The following is a 25,613-nucleotide window of genomic DNA, read 5'->3' on the forward strand; positions in this document are numbered from 1 at the left end:
CCTATAATGTCCAAACCTGCACCTCTACAATTCGGAGTGCCACAAGGATCAATCCTATCCCCTCTGCTGTTTGCAATCTACATGTTGCCACTCGGTACACTTATCCAACGACATGGCCTGACGTACCACTGCTACGCCGATGACACACAGCTATACCTGTCCTTCAAACCTGGTGGAACAGACCCTACCCCAAAAATAAACTCTTGCTTAGCTGAGCTTCAGGCATGGATGAATGATAACTGGTTGAAACTGAATGCTGACAAAACTGAGGTCCTGTTTGTCCAAAGCCAGTGCTCGCCATCAAAACAGCTCTATCCTAAAGCAACACCAATCAGGATTGGGAATTCAGACATAAACAGCTCCAACCTTGTGCGCAGCCTTGGCGTACTAATCGATGGGGAATTGAGTTTCAGAAACCAAATTTCATCTGTAGTTAAATCTTCCTTCTTTCATCTGAAGAACATTGCAAAGATTAAACATCTGATTCCCCCAGAGGATCTTCAAACCCTAGTCCACGCCTTCATCACATCACGGCTGGACTACTGCAATGCCCTTTATGCTGGCCTCCCCAAAAAAGACCTGCGTCGCCTGCAATTAGTGCAGAATGCTGCTGCCAGATTGCTAACAAACCAGCCTCGCCACTGTCACATTACACCGATCCTTCGCTCACTGCACTGGCTACCAGTAGAATGGAGAATACTCTTCAAGATTGGACTGCTGACATTCAAATCCCTGCACAATCTGGGCCCTGGATACATGAAGGACTTGCTGAAGCTGCACCACACCTCTCACAACCTCAGATCAGCAAGTTCTATAAACTTGGTCACTCCCAGAGTGCACCTCAAAAAATCTGGAGACAGAGCCTTCTGTCATGCTGCCCCTACTCTTTGGAACTCCCTACCACACCCAGTAAAGACAGCACCATCCCTGGAGCTATTCAAATCCAGACTGAAAAGCCACCTGTTTAGCCTGGCATTTCCAGATTTATAAAATTCTTCCCCTGTACCACGATGGTCGGAGCCATGCTTATGCGCTTTGAGTCCCACGGGAGAAAAGCGCTTTACAAATGTTATTTGTTGTTGTTGTTGTTGTTGTTTTGCGGGAGCCAATCTTACGAAGTAGAATTCATTTTTATATCGGCTCGTACCAAAATGTCTTTTATGCTGGGCATACACAGAGCGATCTGGTGGCTCGATTAGTCGCTGGATCGACTCCTGCCGCGACCCCGCACATCCCCGCTCATCCCTGCAGCCTCCCGGATCGATTCCCGCTCGTCCCCAGGATCGAGCGGGGAATCGATCCGCCTGGTGATTGGACCTGTTGGAAATGATCAATCGAGCCATCAGCGGTTTGATTGGTTAAAAAAAAACCTGGCGTGTATGCCCAGCATTATACTTCCTAACCCTTCCTAAAAGTAGAGGACGGGGGTTCTGTTCACATTGGATTTTTTGATACCTGTTGCTGGGATCTGGGTGTTGGCTGGTTATCTCCCTGGTTGTTAAAAGAGTTGTGGTCTGAGCGATTGGGCAAATTGTTTATTTCTATGTGGTCTTCACAAGTGCACCTCATAAGGGAGGTTGGTCCACAACTCCTAGTGGGCAGTGGGTCTACAGTGGACTAATTTTCTGCCTAATAGACACCAAGTCATAGCCCAGTGTGGCTGAAGATTGTGCGGATCAGTCAGGAAAGAAGGTGTGGTCATAAACTTGCAGAGATTGGGGCAAGTGGCAAATAAGTTTAGACAGGTATTCAGGCCATAGGTCAGGACTGGTGGAGTTTGTGCTAGGTCAGAGAACAAGTCGGGTCAAGTGGGAAAACCAATTAAAAGGCCTGGCAAATTCCCTACCTTTGTCAGTCTCTATGCTCCAATCTCCACAGCAGGGTTCACCCTATGTGTTGCTCGTCCCTGCTCAAAATTGGGAGACAAGTTGAGTCTACCCAGCACACGGTTACACCCAGTGTAACGCTCAGTGGGCGCAGAGAGTATCTGATTACCGGTGATCTGCAGTATCGCCGGAAATACAGATATATACCAGATTATAAGTGATCTGCAGTCTCACCGATAATCCGATATACAAACTAACCTCTGTTCGCCTGAGTAGAGTGTAGTGTTTTGGTGTAACAGTAACACTAGGAGGCCTAGGCCTCAGTGCAGCAAGGAGAACTGCACGGATTCCTTCCGCAGACCTGAGCTCTCCAAGACGGGAGGAGTCCGACTGACAGTAGGAAGGAAAGTCCGAGAGTGACACTCAGGAAGAAGTGTCACTAACAGGACTGGGAACCGCCTCCAATCGTGAGGTCGGTTCTCGAGGTCAGACAAGCCAGGTCGTACACACACGGACAGATAAAGTACAAATACAGTAGGCAAAGGCGGAGTCAAAGTACAGGCAGGGTTCGGCAACGGGGTATCAGATATATCGGGGTACAAAATCAGGAGGCAGAAACAGAGTCTAGGAACGAGCCGAGGTTCGGCAACAGAGTATCAGAAATATCGAGGTACAAGGTCAGAGTTCAGGAGGATAGTCGAGGCAGGCAAAAGTCATAACATATAATCACAATCAAACTAGTACTTTAGCTATCAAATATCTAGCTAAGTGTAGGATTACAGCTCCAGCTGGTCCCGGCACACTTCAGGATCTGACTACGGATCTGGGTGCTCCCACGTATGTGATCGCACGCCAGACAAAGAGCAAGTGAACAACCAGCAGTATATATACTCTAGGACCTTTCCAGGACCTCCCTAATTGCTGGTCCAATGAGAGCAGTGGAATTTGTCAGCTGACCCAGCTGGTCAGCCGACACCCTTCTAACTGCTATTTAAACTCTGCCTCTCTGCTCGCGCGCGTGTAAGTCTGAATCTTGGTGGACTATCAGTCCCAGCCACACCAGTACTGTCATGCAATGTATCTAGTGCGGGGGCCGCCTCTGATGCGGATTCCGCCGCACTGCCTATGCGGCATGCAGCGTTTTTTCCGCGTTGTGACGCCATGCTGGACGCGGAAACAGCCGCCTCACCTCGAGAGATGGCGGCTTTTCCGCGTTTCCTTACAGTACCCCCCCCCCCCCCGAGGAGTGGACTCCGGACAACTCCCACCAGGTTTCTCGGGGTGTAAGGCATGAAACTCCCTTTTTAATTCGTCTGCATGCATGCGCGTCCCCGGTACCCATTGCCTCTCCTCAATGCCATACCCTTTCCAGTGCACGAGGTATTGTACCGAGTTTTGTACAGAGCGTGAATCTAGAATCTTCTCCACCTCATATTCGTGTTGGGCATCTACCAAGACAGGAGGAGGAGGAGTGGGACCCACCTGGACTGCTGGCTTAAGAAGGGACACGTGGAAAGACCTCACCCCCCGCATGTTAGAGGGAAGATCAACGGTGTAAGTAACATCATTGACTTTCCTGACAACCGGGAATGGACCCACAAACCTGGGACCAAGCTTATTCGAAGGTTGTCTTAGGGTCAAGTGACGTGTGGACACCCAGACCAAGTCTCCTGGTCGGAACTTCCACTCCAGCGACCGTCTTTTGTCAGCTTGACCCTTCTGACTCAAAAAGGCCTTCTCCAGGTTACTTCTAACCGTCCCCCAAAGGTCCTTCAATGACTTTTGCCAGGCCTCCAGGGCTGGGAAAGGAGTGGAGGCTATAGGTAATGGGGAAAATTTGGGTGATCTCCCCGTCACCACCTGAAAGGGAGAGAATCCGGAGGACGAGTTTTTTAAATTATTCTGGGCAAATTCTGCGAAGGGCAGAAATCTGACCCAATCGTCCTGCGCCTCTGCCACATAACACCTTAAAAATTGCTCTAAAGACTGATTTATTCTCTCAGTCTGGCCGTTGGTCTGTGGGTGATAGCCCGATGAAAAAGATAGCTTTATGCCCATGAGGTGGCAAAAAGCTTTCCAAAACCGTGAGACGAATTGGACTCCCCTGTCTGAAACTATGTCTTCGGGAATGCCATGTAAACGGAAGACATGAGGGATAAACAACTCGGCCAATTCCTGAGCCGAGGGGAGTCCTTTCAAAGGCACAAAGTGGGCCATCTTACTAAAACGGTCGACTATCACCCAAATGACCGCCATACCTTCAGACCTGGGAAGCTCGCCCACAAAATCCATGGACAGGTGGGTCCACGGCTCATTCGGGGTGGGCAAAGGCTGCAACGTACCGACAGGTGCCAGCCGGGAGGGTTTACTCTTGGCACATATCAAACACTCTTTTACGTATTCCTTACAATCCGCTGCCAAGGAAGGCCACCAGGCGCATCTGGCTATCAAATCCTGTGTCCTGGATGCCCCAGGATGCCCTGCGTTCTTATGTGCATGAAACATCTCAAGAACCTGCAGGCGAAAAGGCAGAGGAACAAACAGGACCCCTGCGGGCTTCCCTTCCGGAATGTCTTGCTGAAAGGGAGCCAATGTCTCCCTCCAATCCTCCCAAGTTTCAGTGGCTGCCAGTATTAATTTCTGGGGAATAATGGTCTCTGGAATGGAGGGCTGTGCTGTCTCTGACTCAAAACATCTGGATAGAGCATCCGCCTTAACATTCTTGCTCCCTGGGGTGTACGTAATAATGAAAGTAAACCTGGAGAAGAACAACGACCATCGAGCCTGGCGAGGGCTCAACCTCTTAGTAGTGTTGGGCGAACACCTGGATGTTCGGGTTCGGGCCGAACAGGCCGAACATGGGCCAGATGTTCGGCATGTTCGGCCCGAACGCCGAACTCAATGGGAGTCAATGGGACCCCCGAACATGCCCATTTTGGGGGCCCCATGGGGTCGCAGGCATAAGGGGGGAGCATGCCCCGGTCGCGGGGGGGGTCGGAAATTCCCCCCACCCCCTCCGCTAGCGCTCCCCCCTCTGCCCGCTTCCCCATACAAAAAGTTTGAAACAAGTTCAATAGTACCTGGGCTGGTGGCACTGGCTGGCAGTGGAGTGAGGAGGAGGAGGAGTCCGAGTAGCAGAGTGACGTTGAGGCCGGGCAGCGAGCGGTTCAGCGCTAGTACCCTTGTGGTACTTCCGCCCTTTCTCTGACCTCACGTCCTCTGCGTGATGACGCATACGAGGGTACGCGTGATGCGTACCCTCGTATGCAGAGGACGTGAGGTCAGAGAAAGGGCGGAAGTACCACAAGGGTACTAGCGCTGAACCGCCCGCTGCCCGGCCTCAACGTCACTCTGCTACTCGGACTCCTCCTCCTCCTCACTCCACTGCCAGCCAGTGCCACCAGCCCAGGTACTATTGAACTTGTTTCAAACTTTTTGTATGGGGAAGCGGGCAGAGGGGGGAGCGCTAGCGGAGGGGGTGGGGGGAATTTCCGACCCCCCCGCGATCGGGGCATGCTCCCCCCTTATGCCTGCGACCCCATGGGGGGCAGTATTCGGCCGAACAGGGCCCTGTTCGGCCGAACAGGGGCCCTGTTCGGCCATGCATTCAGTAGTTCGGCGAACCCCGAACAGTTTGGCCGAACACCACCAGGTGTTCGGCCGAACTCGAACATCACCCGAACAGGGTGATGTTCTGCAGAACCCGAACAGTGGCGAACACTGTTCGCCCAACACTACCTCTTAGCCCCCTCGATGTACTCTAGTACTTGTGATCGGTGTAAACCGTGATGGTATGTTCAGCTCCCTCTAACCAGTGTCGCCATTCCTCGAAAGCCAATTTGATGGCCAAGAGCTCCCTGTTTCCAATATCGTAATTCCTCTCTGCAGGGGAGAACCTGCGAGAGAAATACGCACACGGGTGCATTCTACCCTGCAAGCCTGACCGCTGTGACAGCACAGCCCCCACCCCAACCTCCGAGGCATCTACCTCCACAATGAATGGGAAAGAGGCATCCACATGTCTGAGGATGGGTGCTGAACAGAATAGGCCCTTCAGAGTGGCAAAAGCATGTAAAGCCTTAGGAGACCAGTGAGTGGTATCTGCCCCCTTCTTAGTGAGGCAGGTAAGGGGAGCAATGACAGTGGAGTACCCCTTTATAAACCGTCTATAGTAGTTGGCGAAGCCAAGAAAGCGCTGAAGGGATTTCAACCCAACCGGCTGTGGCCACTCCAGAACAGCGGAGACCTTGGCAGGATCCATAGACAGGCCTGTGGTGGAAATTATGTACCCCAAGAACGCAACAGATGTTACTTCGAAGATGCACTTCTTATACGTATCAGATTGTACGCGCCCCGCAAATCTAGCTTAGAAAAAATCTTAGCGTCAGTAACCTGAGTGAACAAATCATCTATCAGTGGCAACGGATAGCGATTCTTTATAGTAATCTTGTTGAGACCGCGATAATCGATGCAGGGTTGCAAGCCTCCGTCTTTCTTTTTGACAAAAAAGAACCCTGCTCCAGCAGGTGACCGGGACGGGCGAATGAAACCCTTGGCCAAATTTTCACGGATGTACTCCTGCATGGCCAATTTTTCGGGCCCTGACAGATTGTACAAGTGACCCCGGGGGGGAAAACAACCTGAACGGAGATCAATGGGACAATCGAAAGGACGATGTGGGGGCAATTTATCAGCTGCCTTGGGACAGAACACATCGGAAAATTCAGAATACTGATCTGGTACCCCTTCCACCTGAAATCTGGTTTGCCCCAAGGTCAACTTCCCCAAACACCGCTGAAAACAACGAGGTGACCAAGTGGTTAACTGACCCGTGGCCCAGTCTATTTGAGGTGAATGAAGTTGCAACCACGGCATGCCTAGGATAATAGTTGAGGTAGACATGTGCAATACAAAAAACGATAATTGTTCCCCATGCAGTGCCCCTATGGTGACCTTCACCTCCGGGGTCTGTGACAGAGCACGATTCCGTTGTAGAGGGGAATCGTCTACTGCCGTGACCTGAATGGGGGGTGTCACAGGAGTGAGCGGAATACCCAACTCCTGAGCAAACTTAAAGTTCATAAAATTTGCCGCTGAGCCTGAGTCAATAAAAGCCTCAGTGGCCACAGATTTCTTCTCCCATGTAACTGTACAAGGGAGAAGCAATTTCTTTTCTTTAAGGGGTGCAAGTGGCGTGCCTAGGGTGTCACCCCCCACTACTCCTAGGCAAATTCGTTCCCCGACTTGTTCGGGCAGTTGATCCATCATTCTCCGCCTTCGCTCCACCTGGGTCAATTTCGAACAACCAATCTGCATTGGTTCGGGTGGAGGCAAGGCCGGAGGAGATGAGACAGACGGAGGTGGCGTTACTAAGGGTGCAGCGGAGGGTGCCACATATGATGTTACCCTGGCACGGTGACTGCCCCGAATCTGCCTCTGATGGCGTAATCGACGGTCGACTCGAATGGCCGATGTGATGGCCTCATCGACTGTCCTGGGCTCGGGCAAGGTTAGCATTAAATCGGAGACCTCCTCCGACAACCCAGACAAGAAGTAATCCATGAGGGCAAAATTATCAAATCTGGCCGTGACTGACCATCTGCGAAATTCAGCCGCGTAATCCTCGACTGAACCCCTGTCTTGCCGCAAAAGTTTGAGCTTCCGCTCAGAGGTTGCCGCAAGATCAGGGTCGTCGTAAATTACGGCCATGGCCTTAAAGAATTCCTCTACCGAGGTCAGAGCAGTATCGGTAGGAGACAGGTTGTATGCCCATGACTGGGAGTCACCAGTCAGTAAAGTTTTAATAAAGGTGACCCGTTGGGTCTCAGTCCCCGAGGATCGGGGTCTCAATTCGAAGTACGATAACACTCTACTCTGAAAATTCCGGAAGTCAGACTTGTGGCCGGAAAATTTATCTGGTACGGGCATACGTATGTCAGCACTAGGAGGGGATCGCACTGAATCAACTGACGTCTGGAGGGTTCGCACAGAGCCTGATAGGACATCAATCAAAGTCTTGTGGCTACCCAGCACTTGGTTGATGTTTTCCACCTAAGTGGCAAGTGCGCCCAGACGGTCAGTGTGTGCGTCCATTTGCATTTTTTGGTCTGGCGTTCTGTAACGCTCGGTGGGCGCAGAGAGTATCTGATTACCGGTGATCTGCAGTATCGCCGGAAATACAGATATATACCAGATTATAAGTGATCTGCAGTCTCACCGATAATCCGATATACAAACTAACCTCTGTTCGCCTGAGTAGAGTGTAGTGTTTTGGTGTAACAGTAACACTAGGAGGCCTAGGCCTCAGTGCAGCAAGGAGAACTGCACGGATTCCTTCCGCAGACCTGAGCTCTCCAAGACGGGAGGAGTCAGACTGAAAGTAGGAAGGAAAGTCCGAGAGTGACACTCAGGAAGAAGTGTCACTAACAGGACTGGGAACCGCCTCCAATCGTGAGGTCGGTTCTCGAGGTCAGACAAGCCAGGTCGTACACACACGGACAGATAAAGTACAAATACAGTAGGCAAAGGCGGAGTCAAAGTACAGGCAGGGTTCGGCAACGGGGTATCAGATATATCGGGGTACAAAATCAGGAGGCAGAAACAGAGTCTAGGAACGAGCCGAGGTTCGGCAACAGAGTATCAGAAATATCGAGGTACAAGGTCAGAGTTCAGGAGGATAGTCGAGGCAGGCAAAAGTCATAACATATAATCACAATCAAACTAGTACTTTAGCTATCAAATATCTAGCTAAGTGTAGGATTACAGCTCCAGCTGGTCCCGGCACACTTCAGGATCTGACTACGGATCTGGGTGCTCCCACGTATGTGATCGCACGCCAGACAAAGAGCAAGTGAACAACCAGCAGTATATATACTCTAGGACCTTTCCAGGACCTCCCTAATTGCTGGTCCAATGAGAGCAGTGGAATTTGTCAGCTGACCCAGCTGGTCAGCAGACACCCTTCTAACTGCTATTTAAACTCTGCCTCTCTGCTCGCGCGCGTGTAAGTCTGAATCTTGGTGGACTATCAGTCCCAGCCACACCAGTACTGTCATGCAATGTATCTAGTGCGGGGGCCGCCTCTGATGCGGATTCCGCCGCACTGCCTATGCGGCATGCGGCGTTTTTTCCGCGTTGTGACGCCATGCTGGACGCGGAAACAGCCGCCTCACCTCGAGAGATGGCGGCTTTTCCGCGTTTCCTTACACCCAGGCCTTATAGCGCAAGGTATAGAGACTGAATGAAGGAAGACAGGGATATTACCAGAACCCACTAGACAAACCCACACATTGCTGGGTCAGTAATCTCAGGATGGAGCGCGGTATGCACTATGGAGGAGCCAGATCAGATCACAGCATGAGTAGACAGACAAGAAACATGGAGGAAGATTGTTCAGCGGTACTGCAGCTCTGAGCCTCTGGTAATTGCCACAACAAGCAAGACAAGGACAGACAGGACAGAAGGGAACATTTACCAATCCAATCGCTACTGGATGATAAATGTCCACACAATATAAACAAGACTGTACAGAACAGGAAGGAGCGTAACCAACAATCGCTGCTATTGTACATCCAGACAGGCAGGATATCTGGCCCATTGTAATTCCATCAAACCTGACCGCCTTCAAATCTTGTGGTCATGCCTTAAAACCTCCAATGTTTGGGTAGAAGTGCCAGTTTTGTAAACTCATCCTCCCTTGTCTCAATCAGTGTAACACCCCTACTTTCCTAAGTCTTCATAGCCCATACATGTTGCTTTACATTGCTACAACTCAGTTTTCCAATAATTCCACTTTAACCACCAGACCTTGTTTCCCACTTATGGAGCATAGCAGTTTTGACATTTTAGCTATGTCCCTATTTAATCAGCAATAACTTTATCCCTACTTATGACACCTAAATGAAATATATATTGTTTTTTTTAAAAGACTAACTAGGCTTTCATTGTAGGGCATATTTCTTCCTTGAACAATTTTGTTTTTTATGTATTTTAATGGGAAAAGGAGGAACAAATTGAAAAAAAACATTATTTCTCAGTTTTACCTATTCCGGTTAAAAAATAAAAAGCACTACTATAGCACTACGGCTATTTCTAATGTTTATTACAACACTTAAATTACATTCCTGTCACAATTTATGGTGAGGATATTTGATTCTGAAATAATGCTGCAGTGAAAAAATAAAAGTATTTTTAATGGTAAAAATCAATCTTATTGGCTCAGGGAACCAGGGCCGGGCCGAGGCATAGGCTGGAGAGGCTCCAGCCTCAGGGCGCAGTGTAAGAGGGGGCGCAGAATTCATTCAGCTGTCATTCCTAATTGTGTTTGAAGCAGAAAGAAATAAGAAAAGGAGATACATAGCAGTGACTGCAAGCCAGATAACTAGATATTAAGGTGCTGGGGAGGTTGTGGGCCCTGTTGCGCCTCTTAATCTAATAGCAATCAGTGTTTGATGGCTCGGGTGGCAGGGATGGAGGGGCGCACTTTGGTGTCTCAGCCTTGGGTGCTGGAGGACCTTGTCCCGGCTCTGCAGGGAACATATAGTTATTTGGGTTCAAAAAAGACATACGTCCATTGAGTTCATCCAATATATTCCCTTTTACCAATTAGTGCTGCAGCAGATAGTGCTGGAGGTGTGCACAGGAGCAATGCTCAATCAAGCACAGTACTGCTTCAGCTACAAGACGTGTAACTATGTCCTTGTGGCTTAGATGAAGTCACAGAGGACATAGATATAGTATAGTGGTGGAAAAAGTGGTTAAATTAGAGCACCTAATTATTATTACAATAGAAAAAAGTCCAGTCCTGTAATTTGGACCACGTTGTACTTATACTTGGTCTCTGCTCTTGACATCTTAGCTTACGCCACCACCATTGTTTGACTTTGTGGAACCTTTAAAGCACCCTTTTTTTGATGTTTAAAATACATTCTCCACCACCTTCAGTTACTCATTATGATAATACTAGCTGATGGACCGGCTTTGTTTGGCTGGTGTTGGCTCAGCCCACTTTTTCTAACCCCAACACAAAATTACTCAATTGCTCAATGACCTAATTTGTGAGCTTTGTGGTCTTTGGCATCAATAATGGGCATTGAAATGTAACAAATCTGATTGGCTGTTTGCGGCTCCACACCATTTTCTGAATTTGAACCCGTCACCCTATGACCAATTGTACCAGGTTTGAGGCTTCTGCCATTAACAGTGCAAGAATGGCAGCAATGAAATATTCCTCTTGAAAATCAACAGGTGAATTTTGATTGGCATTTGTAGGCACCGTCCACTTTTCTGAATATTAACCCCAGTCACCCAGTAACCAACTGTGCAAAGTTTGAGAACCCTGCCATTAACAGTGTAAGAATGGCTGCAGTTTACATTTTCCCAATAAAATTTGTATTTGTCTCCGCCCACTTATGACCCGGCATTGCCCGCTTATGTATTTAGCTGGTGTTGGCTGCGCCCACTTTCCTAACCCTAACACACAACTACTCAATTACCCAATTACCTAGTTTGTGAGCTTTGCGGTCTTTGGCATCAATAGTTTGCATTGAAATGGAACAAATCTGATTGGCTGTTTGTGGCCCCACCCCCTTTTTCTGAATTTGAACCCCAGTGACCCAATGACCAACTGTACCAGGTTTGAGGCTTGTGCCATTAACAGTGCCAGAACGACAGCAAATAAATATTCCCCATTGAAAATGAATAGGTGAATTTTGATTGCCTTTTGTAGGCTCCACCCAGTTTTCTGAATAATTAATAATTAATTAATCCCAGTCACCCAGCAACCAACTGTGCAAAGTTTGAGATCCCTCCAATAACAGTGTAAGAATGGCTGCTGTTTACATTTTCCAGTGAAATTTGTATTTGTCTCCGCCCACTTCTTGGTTATGGGAATAAAAAGTATCCTATACTTTATTCCAGGTAATGTACTATGTGTGTGCCAAATTTCATTCAAATCCGTTCAGCCATTGTTGTGATCGAGTAACAAACATCCAAACATCCAAACTCTCCCATTGATAATATCAGTCAGTATAGGAGTGCAAGATCAAAACAAATAAAATACAAATTGGGGGTTACGCGGCCTAGTAATCTTATGCATAAAGCAGAACTTTTAATAGTAATGCCTATAAATAGTCATACAAGTGATAAAGCATAAAAAAAGCCTTAATACACGTTGGTCAAAATGTCAATAGCCTAAGGCCTTGTTTCCATCTGTCCGCTTTTATCCGCTTTTTTTCAGCACATCAATGTTACAGATTGATACATGTTGCCAAAAAGCGGACAGAAGCGCATGGATGGAAACGAGGCCTAACACATGTTTCACAACACAGAACACAATAAAAAACTCTGCCTCTGAAGAAGCGACCTGGTCATTGGTCGTGAAACATGCGTTAGGCTATTGATATTTTGACCAACGTGTATTAAAGGACAACTGTAGTGAGAAGTATATGGAGGCTGCCATATTTATTTCCTTTTAAGCAATACCAGTTGCCTGGCTGCGCTGCTGATCTATTTGGCTGCAGTAGTGTCTGAATCACACCAGAAACAAGCATGCAGCTAATGTTGTCAGATCCGACAATAATGTCAGAAACATCTGATCTGCTGCATGCTTGTTCAGGGGCTATGGCTAAAAGTATTAGAGGCAGAGGATCGGCAGGATAGCCAGGCAACTGGTATTGCTTAAAAGGAAATAAATATGGCAGCCTCCATATACCTCTCACTACAGTTGTCATTTAAAGGGAACCCGAGCTGAAGTAGAGACAAGATGTTATACATACCTGGGGCTTCCCCCAGCCCCATACGCTCTGATCGATTCCGCGCCGCCGTCCTCCTCTGCCCGCATCTACAAGAACCGTCTCCCTGCTGTTCCGTCAGTCGGAGCCAGTCTGAGCGTAAGGTAAGTGCGCTGTTTGCGTATCTCTGCAGCAGCCACTGGAGAGATACGTAGAGGGCGCACTTCTCCTGCGTAGCCCGGCTCCGATGACGTCAGTGACGGGACCCGGTTCTCGTAGCTGTGGGCAGCGGAGGACGGCGGCGTGGGATTGATCAGAGCGTATGGGGGTGGAGGAAGCTCCAGGTATGTATAACATCTTTTCTCTACTTCAGCTCTGGTTCCCTTTAAGGAGTAAAGACTTTTTATGCCATATCCCTTGGATGACTATTTATAGGCATTAGTATTAAAAGTTATGTTTTATGTATATTACATGATTACTAGGCTGTGAAACTCTCAATTTTTATTTTCTTTGTTTCTGATTTTGTATTCATGGGGGTGGCCTGATTTTTTTCCCACAGATACGAGCACCAATATTTAGTATATGAGTGACCCAATTGTTAACTATGATTATAATGTTGTGTATAAAGATTTGTTACTCCTATTATATTATTCATTTCTATAATGAATTCTGACAGCAATCAGGGCCGGCGGGGTGAAACATCAGGCGGCACATCTGGGGGGGCGGCACCTGCCTGTCCATGGGTGGGGAAGCCGCCCGCCGAGCTGGAGGAGTAGCAGGCAGAAAGGGGGCATTGGGCCTAGTGGTGGGTCCCCCGCCTGGGTCCCCCGATCTGCGCTCCCCTCCAGCTGTAAATAGTTAAGTACCAGTGTATAGATTAAGAGGCAACGGGCGGGGATCACTCAACTTTTCCGCATTCCATCGTGCGCTTCACTGACGTCACTTCACTGGTCCGACCCCCCTCCCCACCGCTAGGCCCAATACCCCCTTCCTGTCCGCTACCCCTCCAGCTCGGTGGGGAAGGGGGGGGGGGCGGCAATGTTTTTAAATTTTGCCTGAGGCGGCAAAAAGTCTAGGGTCGGCCCTGACAGCAATCCTAGCTTCATTTATTAGCTGTTGTTAGCTAACTGCATTACTATTACATATATAAATTTTATTTTCTGTACATGGCATGTGTTTTGATTTAGTCATTCATGTTTTATCCTCTACTTAACCTCTAGAAATTTGCTAAAATATGGCATCTGTGATAACTGCATCCATAGTACAGCCAAGATGCCAAGTTCCTCATTTTTTTGGTATTTTTTTGCTTTTGTATTTTATTATTTTATTTCTGTTTTTTTTATCTTTCTTGTGTCAGTTTATTTATACCTAATTTTAATTTTGCAGAATTTTCTTATGTAATTTGGGCCTCTCAGCCCTTCACTAGAATTCGTAGTGCTGATACTTGTTTCTGTCTCTACTTGCTACATTATTACTTAAAACTAATAATCAAATTTGTCTTAAAATTGTCTTAAAAAATTCTTACACGTTCCTTTCATTCCAAACACACAAACAATAAATTAATACTTGTTATTGCTCTTTTTAGTGATTTATTCTTACAGATAAAAATAAATACTAAAAACAGTACTTAAAAAAAATAACCTCAACGATTAGTTATACATATATTATAGAAATATACTAAAAAGTAAGATAATGAGAAATATATGTTGTTTACGGTTACATTTTCTTAGTTGTCCACAGTCCTGCAATATTTACCTTACACCTTCTATTAAGGAATAATTTTATCAGCCTTTTATAAATCTGCTTTGTTTTAATTCCGTAGATTAGAGGGTTAATCATGGGAGGAAGAAGGAGGTAAACATTGCCGAATAGGACAGGGAGGTGCGGTATTGAGCCATACTGAAATCGGTGTGCCACAGAGGCATTGATAACAGGGATGTAGTAGATAAGGACGGCACATAAGTGGGCTGTACAGGTATTAATGGCCTTCAGATTGGACTCATCTGCTAAGCAAGCCACCGTCTTTATGATCAGCAGATATGAGAAAAGAATGAACAGAGAGTCATTGCACATGACGGTGAACACTATCACCAAACCAATGATGACATTGACCGTTATGTCCGCACATGCCAACTTCATGACCTCTTGGTGGAGACAGTAGGAATGGGTCAGTAGATTGCTCCTCCACAAGGGAAACCTCTTGACAAGTAATGGGAGGGGCATCACTCCAGCTATCCCTCTCACCATAATGAAGAAAGTGATCTTTATGATTGTCTGGTTTGTGAAAAAAGAAGAATACTTAAGAGGGTGGGAAATGGCCACATATCGGTCGAAAGCCATGGCCGTCAGGATCCCCGACTCCATGGTGGACAAGAAATGGATTGAGAACATCTGTGTTAGACACATGTCAAACGTTATCCGACGACTGTCAAACCAGAAGATTCCCAGCATTTTGGGCATGGTCGTAGTGGCTATTAAAAGTTCCACAATGGACAGCATGAGGAGGAAGACATACATCGGACTGTGGAGGGCTTGGTGAACCTTAATTATGTAGATGATGGTGAGGTTTCCCAGGACAGCCATAACATACATTAAAACGAGGGGAAAGCCGAGCCAGAAGTTCAAGTCATCCAGATCCGGTATTCCGCTAAGGGTGAAATCACTGATACTCCTGCAGGTCGTATTCTCTGCCTCCATCGTGTTGAGTCACTGAAGCTGCATCTTCTGCTGCAAATGGAGTGTCATAAATTTGGCAGAACATCTACATATTATTAGTCACAGTAACGGTATATTATGTTTACCCATCATCTCCAATAGTCTGGGGCAAAGTAAATACAGGCAAAATCTACAGCAGGTAAACTGGAAGCCTGAAAAGTAAAGAAATGTCTGCAGTCAGTGGTGAGCAAAAAATGTTTTATAGTCGTAATTTTTAAATAAAATTTGCAATTAGGATGTGAAATCGTAATGTGAAATTTCAGGAAAAATCGTAATTAATTTCATCTGTCATTGTAATCAGGAACCATAATTAAGCATTTTCTGTAATTTTTGTGTAATTTTGTGCCGACTTTAGCAATTAATATCAAAGCCCTCGTGCAAGCTATTGTCACCAAAATTGATATATATATATATCATTATTTAAAAAGACCTTGTAGTTTTTGAGAAAATCGATTTTAAAGAAGCAAAGGAAAAATGTTTTTTAAACTCAGTACAGTTTAAAAAACATTTTTCCTTTGCATTTTAAAAATTTTCTCAAAAACTGCAAGGTCTTTAAAAAAAATCTTTTTTTGACGTGTACCGGTACCCATTATTCTCCTTAACACATGTAGCAATTTTGGTGACAATAGCACACATGGGGGCTTTCCTATTAACCGCTAAATTGGGCACAAAATTATGCAAAAATGATGTGAAATTACGGATGGATTATATTAAATAAATTCAATTTATAAATTGTAATTACATATGGGTGTAGTTGCAAAAATGTTCGTGAAATTTTGCATATTCGTAATGATCATCACTACACAGTGTCGGACTGGGAGGTGGTAAAACTGAGGAAATCAGTAATCAGGTGTTGCTTGCTGCTCACAGTGAAGACTTGCTGCAGGTTTCTATTGGGAGTGATAACACAGGGTTACTGCTGCTTGGCCAGCAGGTGGATTTCCTCACAGTACAGACTTGCTGCAGGTTTCTATTGGGAGTGATAACACGGGGTTACTGCTGCTTGGCCAGCAGGTGGATTTACTCACAGTGAAGACTTGCTGCAGGTTTCTATTGGGAGTGATAACACAGGGCTACTGCTGCTTGGCCAGCAGGTGGATTTCCTCACAGTGAAGACTTGCTGCAGGTTTGTATTGGGAGTGATAACACGGGGCTACTGCTGCTTGGCCAGCAGGTGGATTTCCTCACAGTGAAGACTTGCTGCAGGTTTCTATTGGGAGTGATAACACGGGGCTACTGCTGCTTGGCCAGCAGGTGGATTTCCTCACAGTGAAGACTTGCTGCAGGTTTCTATTGGGAGTGATAACACAGGGCTACTGCTGCTTGGCCAGCAGGTGGATTTCCTCACAGTGAAGACTTGCTGCAGGTTTCTATTGGGAGTGATAACACGGGGCTACTGCTGCTTGGCCAGCAGGTGGATTTCCTCACAGTGAAGACTTGCTGCAGGTTTCTATTGGGAGTGATAACACAGGGCTACTGCTGCTTGGCCAGCAGGTGGATTTCCTCACAGTGAAGACTTGCTGCAGGTTTCTATTGGGAGTGATAACACGGGGCTACTGCTGCTTGGCCAGCAGGTGGATTTCCTCACAGTGAAGACTTGCTGCAGGTTTCTATTGGGAGTGATAACACAGGGCTACTGCTGCTTGGCCAGCAGGTGGATTTCCTCACAGTGAAGACTTGCTGCAGGTTTCTATTGGGAGTGATAACACGGGGCTACTGCTGCTTGGCCAGCAGGTGGATTTCCTCACAGTGAAGACTTGCTGCAGGTTTCTATTGGTAGTGATAACACAGGGCTACTGCTGCTTGGCCAGCAGGTGGATTTCCTCAGTTTTTCCACCTCCCAGTCCAACACTGTCTATGAATTATATAAGCAGATCATCTCTATGGAATGACTAAAGCTGTGTATAAGATGATAATAGGCCAGGTCAGTGAGTCCACCACCATTTGATGCATTCCACTTAAACCTAGAGCTGGGTCAGCAGTTGCACATGTTTCTCATCTGGAATTTGGTTGATATCAAACACTGCATGTAGCATTTATCACATAGTTCAGCTGCTGAATTACTGTAATAATGGCAAGCAAGTGGAATACAAAGTAATGTGATTGCTGTTGTGGGTGGTTGCAATGATGTGGATGGGTGTTAAATAGAACAAAAATCTCTATAATGTCACCCAACCACCACAACAAAAGTTTGACAAACATTTGGCAAATTATTGCTGGCCACTGTTTTGCCCAACTGGTTACATTTGGCAAGATGGTGTATGTGGCAGCCAGTGGCCACTCTAATCATCCATCTGAAGGCGGCCACACACCATACAATTGTTTTTTAAATGTTTTTTCCATTCAAGAATTAAGGAGGACACACACCATACAATTGTTTATATTTCTTTTCAATCTGAAAATTGAAATCAATTTTTCTGAGTGTAACAATTGAAAAATCTGACCAATATACTGCACACGTGTTTTCAATTTCCACCCAATTATGATATAAAATGATATAAAAACGCTGAGAAAATTGCTTGGGTCTACAAATCAAGAAATTGAAAATCTACCCTACAGCATTCAATTTTCTGAAAAATCAACCAGAAAAATCCACCACTCCTGGTTGACTTATATTGAAAATGGGAAATTCGATCAGATTTCTCGCTCGAATAGGAAAAAAAAAACTTTTGATTTCCCGGAACACTCAATAGTTTTTTTTATCCAATTGGTGTAACATTGGATTATGAAAAAGATTGAAAACTTTGTAAACATTTCTTGGGTCTATACATTGATAAATGAATACATCTACCCTACACTATTCAATTTTCATAATAATTGATCAGAAAAATCCACCACTCCCGAACGACTTATAATAAAAAAATAAAATGGAAGATACGATATGATCATTTCTCACTCGAAAAAAAAAAACCAAAGACTTTCAATTTTTCGTCACAACCAATTTTTTATCGAATTGCCATAAATTGGATAATTTTATTTTATTGTGTCTGGGAACCTTTAGAGGGATCTTACACACTCTCTTGACTGAATCAAGCGCACGGATCAATTCTTGCCCCACTTAGTAAAAGGTGAGAAGCAAAAACTGTACATATAAATAACGGTAAAGCTCAGTTCAAACTTGAGCCAAAAGAAATATTGACCAGATCTAATCTTCTTAAAAGGATCCATTCACACATGTAATTTTGCAACAGATCATAATGGTTCCAATGTTAATTTGGGACCTGCATGATTTTTATGGACAAGGGGATGCTTTTCCCATAGACTGGGGACTCTGACTGGCCGTTGTCATCCTTCACAAATCTGGCCCGTGCCTAAAGGTAGCCATACACTGGTCGATTTGCCATCAGATTCGACCAACAGACAGATCCCTATCTGATCGAATCTGATCAGAGAGGGATCGTATGGCTACCTTTACTGCAAACAGATTGTGAACCGATTTCAGCCTGAAACCATTCACAACCTGTTGTGGTGGTGGTGCCGCCGCTCCCTCCCCCCCCGCCGCATACATTACCTGCTCCGCCGGCGCGACTCCCGGGTCTCCGCTCTTCTTCTCCGCTCTGGTCTCCGGCTCCAGCATGCTTCACTTCTTCCTGCCCGGCAGGAAGTTTTAACAGTAGAGCGCCCTCTACTGTTTAAACTTCCTGCCGTGCAGGAATAAGTGAAGGCATGCCGGACCCGGAGACCAGAGAGTAGAAGAAGAGGGGAGACGAGCAGGGGCAGTCGCGCCGGCGGAGCGCCGGCGGAGCAGGTAATGTATGCGGGCTCTATTGCGTCGGTCGTCGGGCACTCGAACGCCGCTAGCGATGCGCTCTTTACCCGTGGGCGATCGACGGTTATTTTCCGCACGGCGCGATCGACGGGATCGGACGGAATGGATCGAAATTCGGCGTGTAGCGCGAACGATTGGCAGCAGATTCGATCCCAGTGATCGAATCTGCTGTCGAAACGGCGGTAAATCGGGCCAGTGTATGGCCAGCTTAAGACTTATTTTTGTTGAAAGTCAAAGAATACACAAAAAAATAAGACATTGTAAGGCCTGGTTCACACTAGACTGTTTAATGAACCGATCAGCTGTGCAGCCAGCTGTTTGACCATTCCTTATGTCTGAGAGATGCAGGTCTCTGGAAAAGAGACCTGGCTTCATCTTGCAACTTTCAGAGTTGCTTTGCTGAGGGATTTGCATACATGCAAATTGCCCAGCTGTCTCCTTTGAGGGCTGGCAGTATATAAGCCTTCTGCTGACCAGAAGGCTTTGCTGGTCATAAAGGTTTGTACACTCCTGGAGTGTCAGCCTTCCCTGTTGGATTGTTATAGGTATCTTAGAGTAATTCTGGGGACTGCACTAGGCAGCTCCTCTAGTGCAGTTAGCCTGCTTATCTGTTTTGTCTATGTTGCCTCTCTGCTGTGATTGTCCTGTCGCCAATGGTGGTCGATAGGAAATCGTCCTGTCTCTGGGTGCTAACCAGTGCATCGGTTGCTACTGGTAGCCCCTTCTGTTTCATTTGTCTTACTCGGATCGCACTCGCTCTGGTGGTAAGAGCAGTGGATCTTTCCTATCCTGTCCCTGAACTTGGATCGCACTCGCTCTGGCGGAAAGAGCAGTGGATCCTGCTAAGCTCTGTTGCTTTAAACTGATCGCACTCGCTCTGGTGGAAAGAGCAGTGGATCTTTCCTATCCTGTCTCCCATTCATCTGTCTGTCTTGTCTGATACGAACGCTTGCTGTAGGCTCGGTGAGGTAACCGTTAAGCAAGCGCTCGCGTCCTCTGTTTCGTGTTTGGGTGGTGGGGGTTAGTTAGGCGTGCTTGTCTCTGTTGCGCTTAACGTGCGGAGATCGCGCTGTAAATGTGTTCGCTGTTGCGAATGAGTGCGGTGTTCGTGTTTAGTTAGCGTTTGTTATTTTCCTTATCTTCTCATTGTATGATTTGCTGTGCCTTTGCTACTCTCGTGCTCTGCCTTGCTGTAGCCTTGTGTCACCTCTGGCAATCGCCTCTCTCGCGATTGCGTTCCTACTTCGTATCCGCTGTTGTGTGTGCACCGTCGCGGGTTGGCGACTAGATTGGTGCACACACATACATTCTGTCCCTATGCTCATTCTCATTCGCAATCGCTTCTCTTGCGATTGCGTTCTCACTTGGTTTCCTCTGTTGTTTGTCCACCGTCGCAGGTTGGCGACTAGATTGGTGGACATACATACATTCCTCCTCTGTGCTTATTCTGTCTTGTGTCACTGTTAGCAATCGCCATCTCTTGCGATTGCCTTCTCACCTGGTCTTCATGGTTGTGCGTTCATCGTCGCTGGGTGGCGACTAGATTGGTGGACACACATACACTCTGTCGCTTTACTCTCTCTCTTTAAGGGCTATCTTGCCCTACGTTCTTCCCTTCGTACAATTCCTATCTGGCGTCTGTGGCAGGGCAGAGGATCTGTTCCTCTGCACTCCACAGCTCCATCTGCCGACAGGAATTTCCCTCTACAGGTGCGTTGCACCTTTTGCTGGGCTCTCTCAAATTATACGCTTGTGGAGGATTTCTGCAGTGTCAGCGCGCGTCCTGTGCGCTGACCATGGAGAGAATCCCACAATCGTTACAGACTGGCGTCTGAAAACCGCTCTGGAAAAGCGCTTTTACCAGAAATGCAGAGTGCAGTTGATAGCCGGTAGGGGGGGAAAAGTGTACAAAAACACAAAACGCCGTGAATGAGGCCTAACAGATAATTTACATGAGTTAATGCAACATAACGTATCTCCTAGTAGCATGACATTCTATATTAGGAGGTAAGTGTACACCTCGGCATTGGTCATGCTTCAGGTGTCATATACTTGGGTTTGTTATAGGCTCTGGATTGCTTTTCTTGTAATATACAGCACAGGTTGTGTTTAGGATGGGATTTGCATATGTGTGTATTTGATGCAGTGATGGATTCAAATGTATTGGGGCCCTAGACAAGGTAGTAGATGTGGCACCCCTGTATGGTCCTTTAGGTAAACCAAAGTGGAGGGAGGTCAGAGAAGGTGCCAGGTGGGCCCCATGACACCCACTAAGCCCCAGTCACCTCCTTAGGTTGCCTGGTGGATGATCCTGCTCTGGTTTCATGTGGAGCCAGATGGGAGAGAGGTTTGCAGGTGAACGGTTTAGAAATTTGAGCTGAATCTTGTGTTTGATGGGAGCCAGTGAAGAGAATTACAGAGATGAGCAGCATCTGAGTTATGAGAAGACAGATCGATCAGCAGAGCTCAGCATGGATTGGTGAGATACCACCTGGTTTATTCGGACCCAGAAGGGGATGTTACAACTATTTGGTCAGGAGAATGAGCACATGTGCTTCCTTTTTTGAGGGAACCTGTGTACCCGAATTAAAAGCTGATAAAGGAAACCTAACAATAGGTTAGTGGGTCACATCCAAAACAGGCAAATATTACCAGCGGTGTACCACAAGGATCACTGTTGGGACCAAATGCTTTCCATCTATTTATACAAACTAAGTAGCGTCAGATAGTGTCAGTAGTGTCAGATCCTAAGCATTAAGTCGCATACGGTTGAGGCAAACAGAGGTGAAGAGGACACAGTTTTAGGTAACTGCACCAAATGTGATGAGTGTGCAACTAATAACATTCACAAATATTTAACCAATCTTTAACAAATTAGTAACTATATAACTATCAGGTTAGCTGCTCCCAGCCCCTCCTCCTGAGTTTCCTGTTTGCATAATAAGTAGTAGCAGATTTGCATATGATTTGCATCTGAATTGAATGCGAAGTGTGCAGAAAGTCTATTTAGATGCTGCACACTGAGCTGGTGGTCATTTCAGATGCAGCCTTAGTGGTATGTGCTGGCGTTCTCCTCGCTCTCCAACAAAATGTAAGTTAGATTTTTTTTTGCTTAGCTGCTCCCGAGGTTTTAAATTTAGGTTAGGTCACTTGCCCGGAGGTTTGCCTCACCGTGGCGCAAGTGTCTAGTATAAATATACTTTGCATGCAAACCATATTGGAAGCTAAAGTTCCTCCTAGTGTAATAAATGTTAGCACTTGTCTTGGATGCAGGGCATGCATTTTTCAGTCTAATAGAGGTGGTGTATGCCTGTGCGATTAACCATTCAATTGCAGTATGTGTCTAGGGATGCGCAGCCTTCCCCCCACTTTTTCTTAACTCTTGACTTGTTCATTATAGAGTTGATGCACAAATCAGTTTAGGCTGCCGCAAATTCTAAGTCGTACTTGGTGCTCACATGTTTATCTCATCATGTCATATGTCACTTTAGGTAGCTTTTAATGGCAGCATTGATGCTTGTTTCTTTTTAAAAAGTTTTTCAGAGTTTTCATACTTAAGGGATACAAAAAGAGAAACTAGCATTGTGGAATATTTCAAATACATAACATAATTCCAAATACAAATGGCTGATAAAGTGCTATTGGCTTGATACCACCAAAGTGGTACAAATTACAACTCAGGTTGAGTTCTGGTATATGATCCATCTAAGGGTCCTCCTGACAACAATAGAGGGCAGAACAGGGTAAGAGATGGTCCATGCAGGACCTCCAAAGATAAGGAAAAAAAAACATAAGACTAGTATGTGGACCTGGGGGGACAGGCCTAGCACTGTGGGTTGTGACTGATTACTTAATGATGCTCTTTGTAGTGGTAGAAATATCACATTGCACTAGAATGCGAGAGATGGGGACAGCCCCACTAAGGAACTCTCAGCAGAGTAGGAACTCTTACGCATAGTTCCTTTCTAACTTGCAACAATATCGACATTAACACAACCTTTACTGAGTTTACCTTTTCTATAATAGTTATTCTCTAAAAACTAAAGACCTCATTGTAACCTTACATGTACGAGAGATCTCCTCTGGTGTCAGTTCAGTGCCTCCTGTGTCCTCGTCCAGCTCTGTGGATTTGGGACCCCCTCAGCGATGGGACATTTATACGGCATGTTGGGAATCCCAGCGGAGGTTTGGGAGGTTGTCCACGGTTCAAATAAACCTCTGGAGGATTAAGTGCCTTTCACATTACAGATATTAATAGATGCTCTCCCAGAAGTCCCTTCTGGCCTAGAGTCTCTCCAGACTCAGAAAAATATGCTTTTGTTTGTTTTCTCAAACCAGAACTTACTTAATTCATATAATTTATTCCAATAATTTTTTTATTTTTATAAAATTTCCATAAATATAAATTGGTGCGGAATCAGCAGTTTTGTAAATTAAGGGTATTAGAGATTTTATTTCATTTCAACCTGCTGCCAGCCAGGAGTAGGATGTTAGGAGTACGGGGTGGTGCATAGGAAAATAGTAAGTGGGGATTTACAGACGTGGGATTTAATGACCTGTGTAATTCCGATTTATGCTTCCTATCGAGACATGCTGAAATCCGATCTGGGCATGTGCACCAGCACTTGAGCTCAGTTTGCCTGATATCCTTCCGCCGGCTTGTCGATACTAACTACTACTAAGCATCCCATAGGAGAAGGTTAGGAGAGGTTGTAGGTTAGTGTTAGGAGTAGAAAAGGGAGGTTAGCGTTAGGAGAACAGATGAGAGGGTTAGTGTTAGGATAGGAGAGGGGGTAGAGTTAGGGTTACGAGTGGAGAAGGGTGAGTAAGTTAGGCAGAGCAGTAGCATATCCCGATAAAATTGCATATTTAGACACCTTGACTAATCGATTGACGCTACCAGATTAGACCAGGTAGTACATTTCGACAAAGTAGGTCAACTCGGCACTACATCGGCAATATAACCACCACTATGGAGTCGGTACAAAAATCATCCAACTCCGACTCCTCAGTTTATGAAACAACCAACTCCGCAGCCCTGGATATAACGTACACACAGGTATTCCCCATCCCGTATCATGTCATGGTTGTCAGCTCTGTTGACCTCGGCACCAGTGGTAAGTGTGAGCACTCCCAGGGTACAGAGTCGTAGTGGTTTGGGTCTTCACAAGAGTACCCCGTAAGGGATGTTGGTCCACCACTCCTAGTGGACAGTGGATGGACTACTTTGCTGCCTGATAGCCACCAGGTTACCACACCTGGGATTTCCCTCCCAAAGATGGACATAACGGAAGGCTTCATGGGTCTGTGGATCAGTCAGGAAAGAATCCAAGATCAGGGCAGGTAACAAAGTATCAGGTGTGATAAACTAGCACAGGCAGAAAATACGTTTAGTCAGGTACTCAGGCCAAAGGTCGGGGCAGGAAGAGTTCAAGCAAGGTCAGATAACAAGCCAAGTCACAATGGGAAAATTCACACTAAATCCTACTAAATCCTAGGCCTAGACAGAGGTAGAGACATGATCTACACTGCAGAGAATACAGCTGTCCTGTGATCATAAATGGGATTATATAGACTTCTATAGGTTAGGCTCATGAAATGTGGTGTACATGGTTTATTGCAAGCTTTAAAAATGTTAAAGTACCCCTGACCTGGTCCCAATCCCCCCAAATATTTTTAATATTGTTTTATTACTGGTGCTGTGAGCGCACAACACAATCCTCCCCTCTCCAGCACCCCCTGTGGCTCCCGTTCTGGCATCAGTTATGGATGGGGAGGAAGTGGCAGTTCTTCCTCGCCTCTGCGCAGCCTTAACTCTGCCCCCTCCACTATCAGCTTTAGGTCCATATATGATTCACTGCACACAGCTGGCAGGGGAGCTGCGTGTGTGCAGGGTTGTGATAATTGAGGTCGGAAGGATGTCTGACCTCAATTACCACAAGATCCCAAAAAGTGCAGCTCCCCTGCGTGCTGTGTACAGTGGAACATAAAGCGGACTATAGCAACTGGTGGAGGGGGAGTAATTATGGACGGGGAGAGTGGAGGATGAACTACCACTTCCTCCCCGCCCGTATTCAATGGCAGATGACTTCTGGGTTGCATGCGCAGAGAGGAACCCAGACATCAGATAGGTGTAATACTGGCCACAGACACATAGAGGGCATTACAAGCTGCACAAAGCTCCCTCCACACCCTTTCTCTGCATTTCTGTTGAAATCAAAGGCCGGATTCCCCCCGCCCGCCTGCTCAGTGACGTACTTCCTGCAGGACAGGAAATACATCACTGGGATTCCCATCGTCCGCGCATGCATGCCGCAACGTGCTGCTGTTGATTAAATTCCTGCATTGCCCATTAACTCCAATGACTTCCGCATTGCTGCACTTGCATTGCAGTTGTGTTACCCTGCGGTAAAAAGGGGAACACAACACACATTTGCAATGCAAGTGTAAAAGGGACTGTAGTCTCAATAAAAATCAACAAATAATTTACACACAACTAACAATGAAAATATGTTTTAATTGAAAACATTCTTAAAATAAATACCTTTTCCAATGTGTGTGTATTTGTGTGTG

At 46.2% G+C, this 25,613-nt stretch overlaps 1 protein-coding gene across 1 annotated transcript; it reads right to left on the minus strand.

The window, feature by feature from the left end:
- Nucleotides 1–14,272: 14,272 nt before the first annotated feature.
- On the minus strand, nt 14,273–15,253 carry LOC137544616 (olfactory receptor 51E1-like). The gene has a single exon (XM_068265710.1). It carries the CDS (start codon nt 15,251–15,253, stop codon nt 14,273–14,275), a length of 981 nt encoding a protein of 326 aa, XP_068121811.1.
- Between the last annotated feature and the right edge of the window lie 10,360 nt (nt 15,254–25,613).

Source organism: Hyperolius riggenbachi, chromosome 2 (genome assembly GCF_040937935.1).
Source record: "Hyperolius riggenbachi isolate aHypRig1 chromosome 2, aHypRig1.pri, whole genome shotgun sequence".
Taxonomy (NCBI): domain Eukaryota; kingdom Metazoa; phylum Chordata; class Amphibia; order Anura; family Hyperoliidae; genus Hyperolius; species Hyperolius riggenbachi.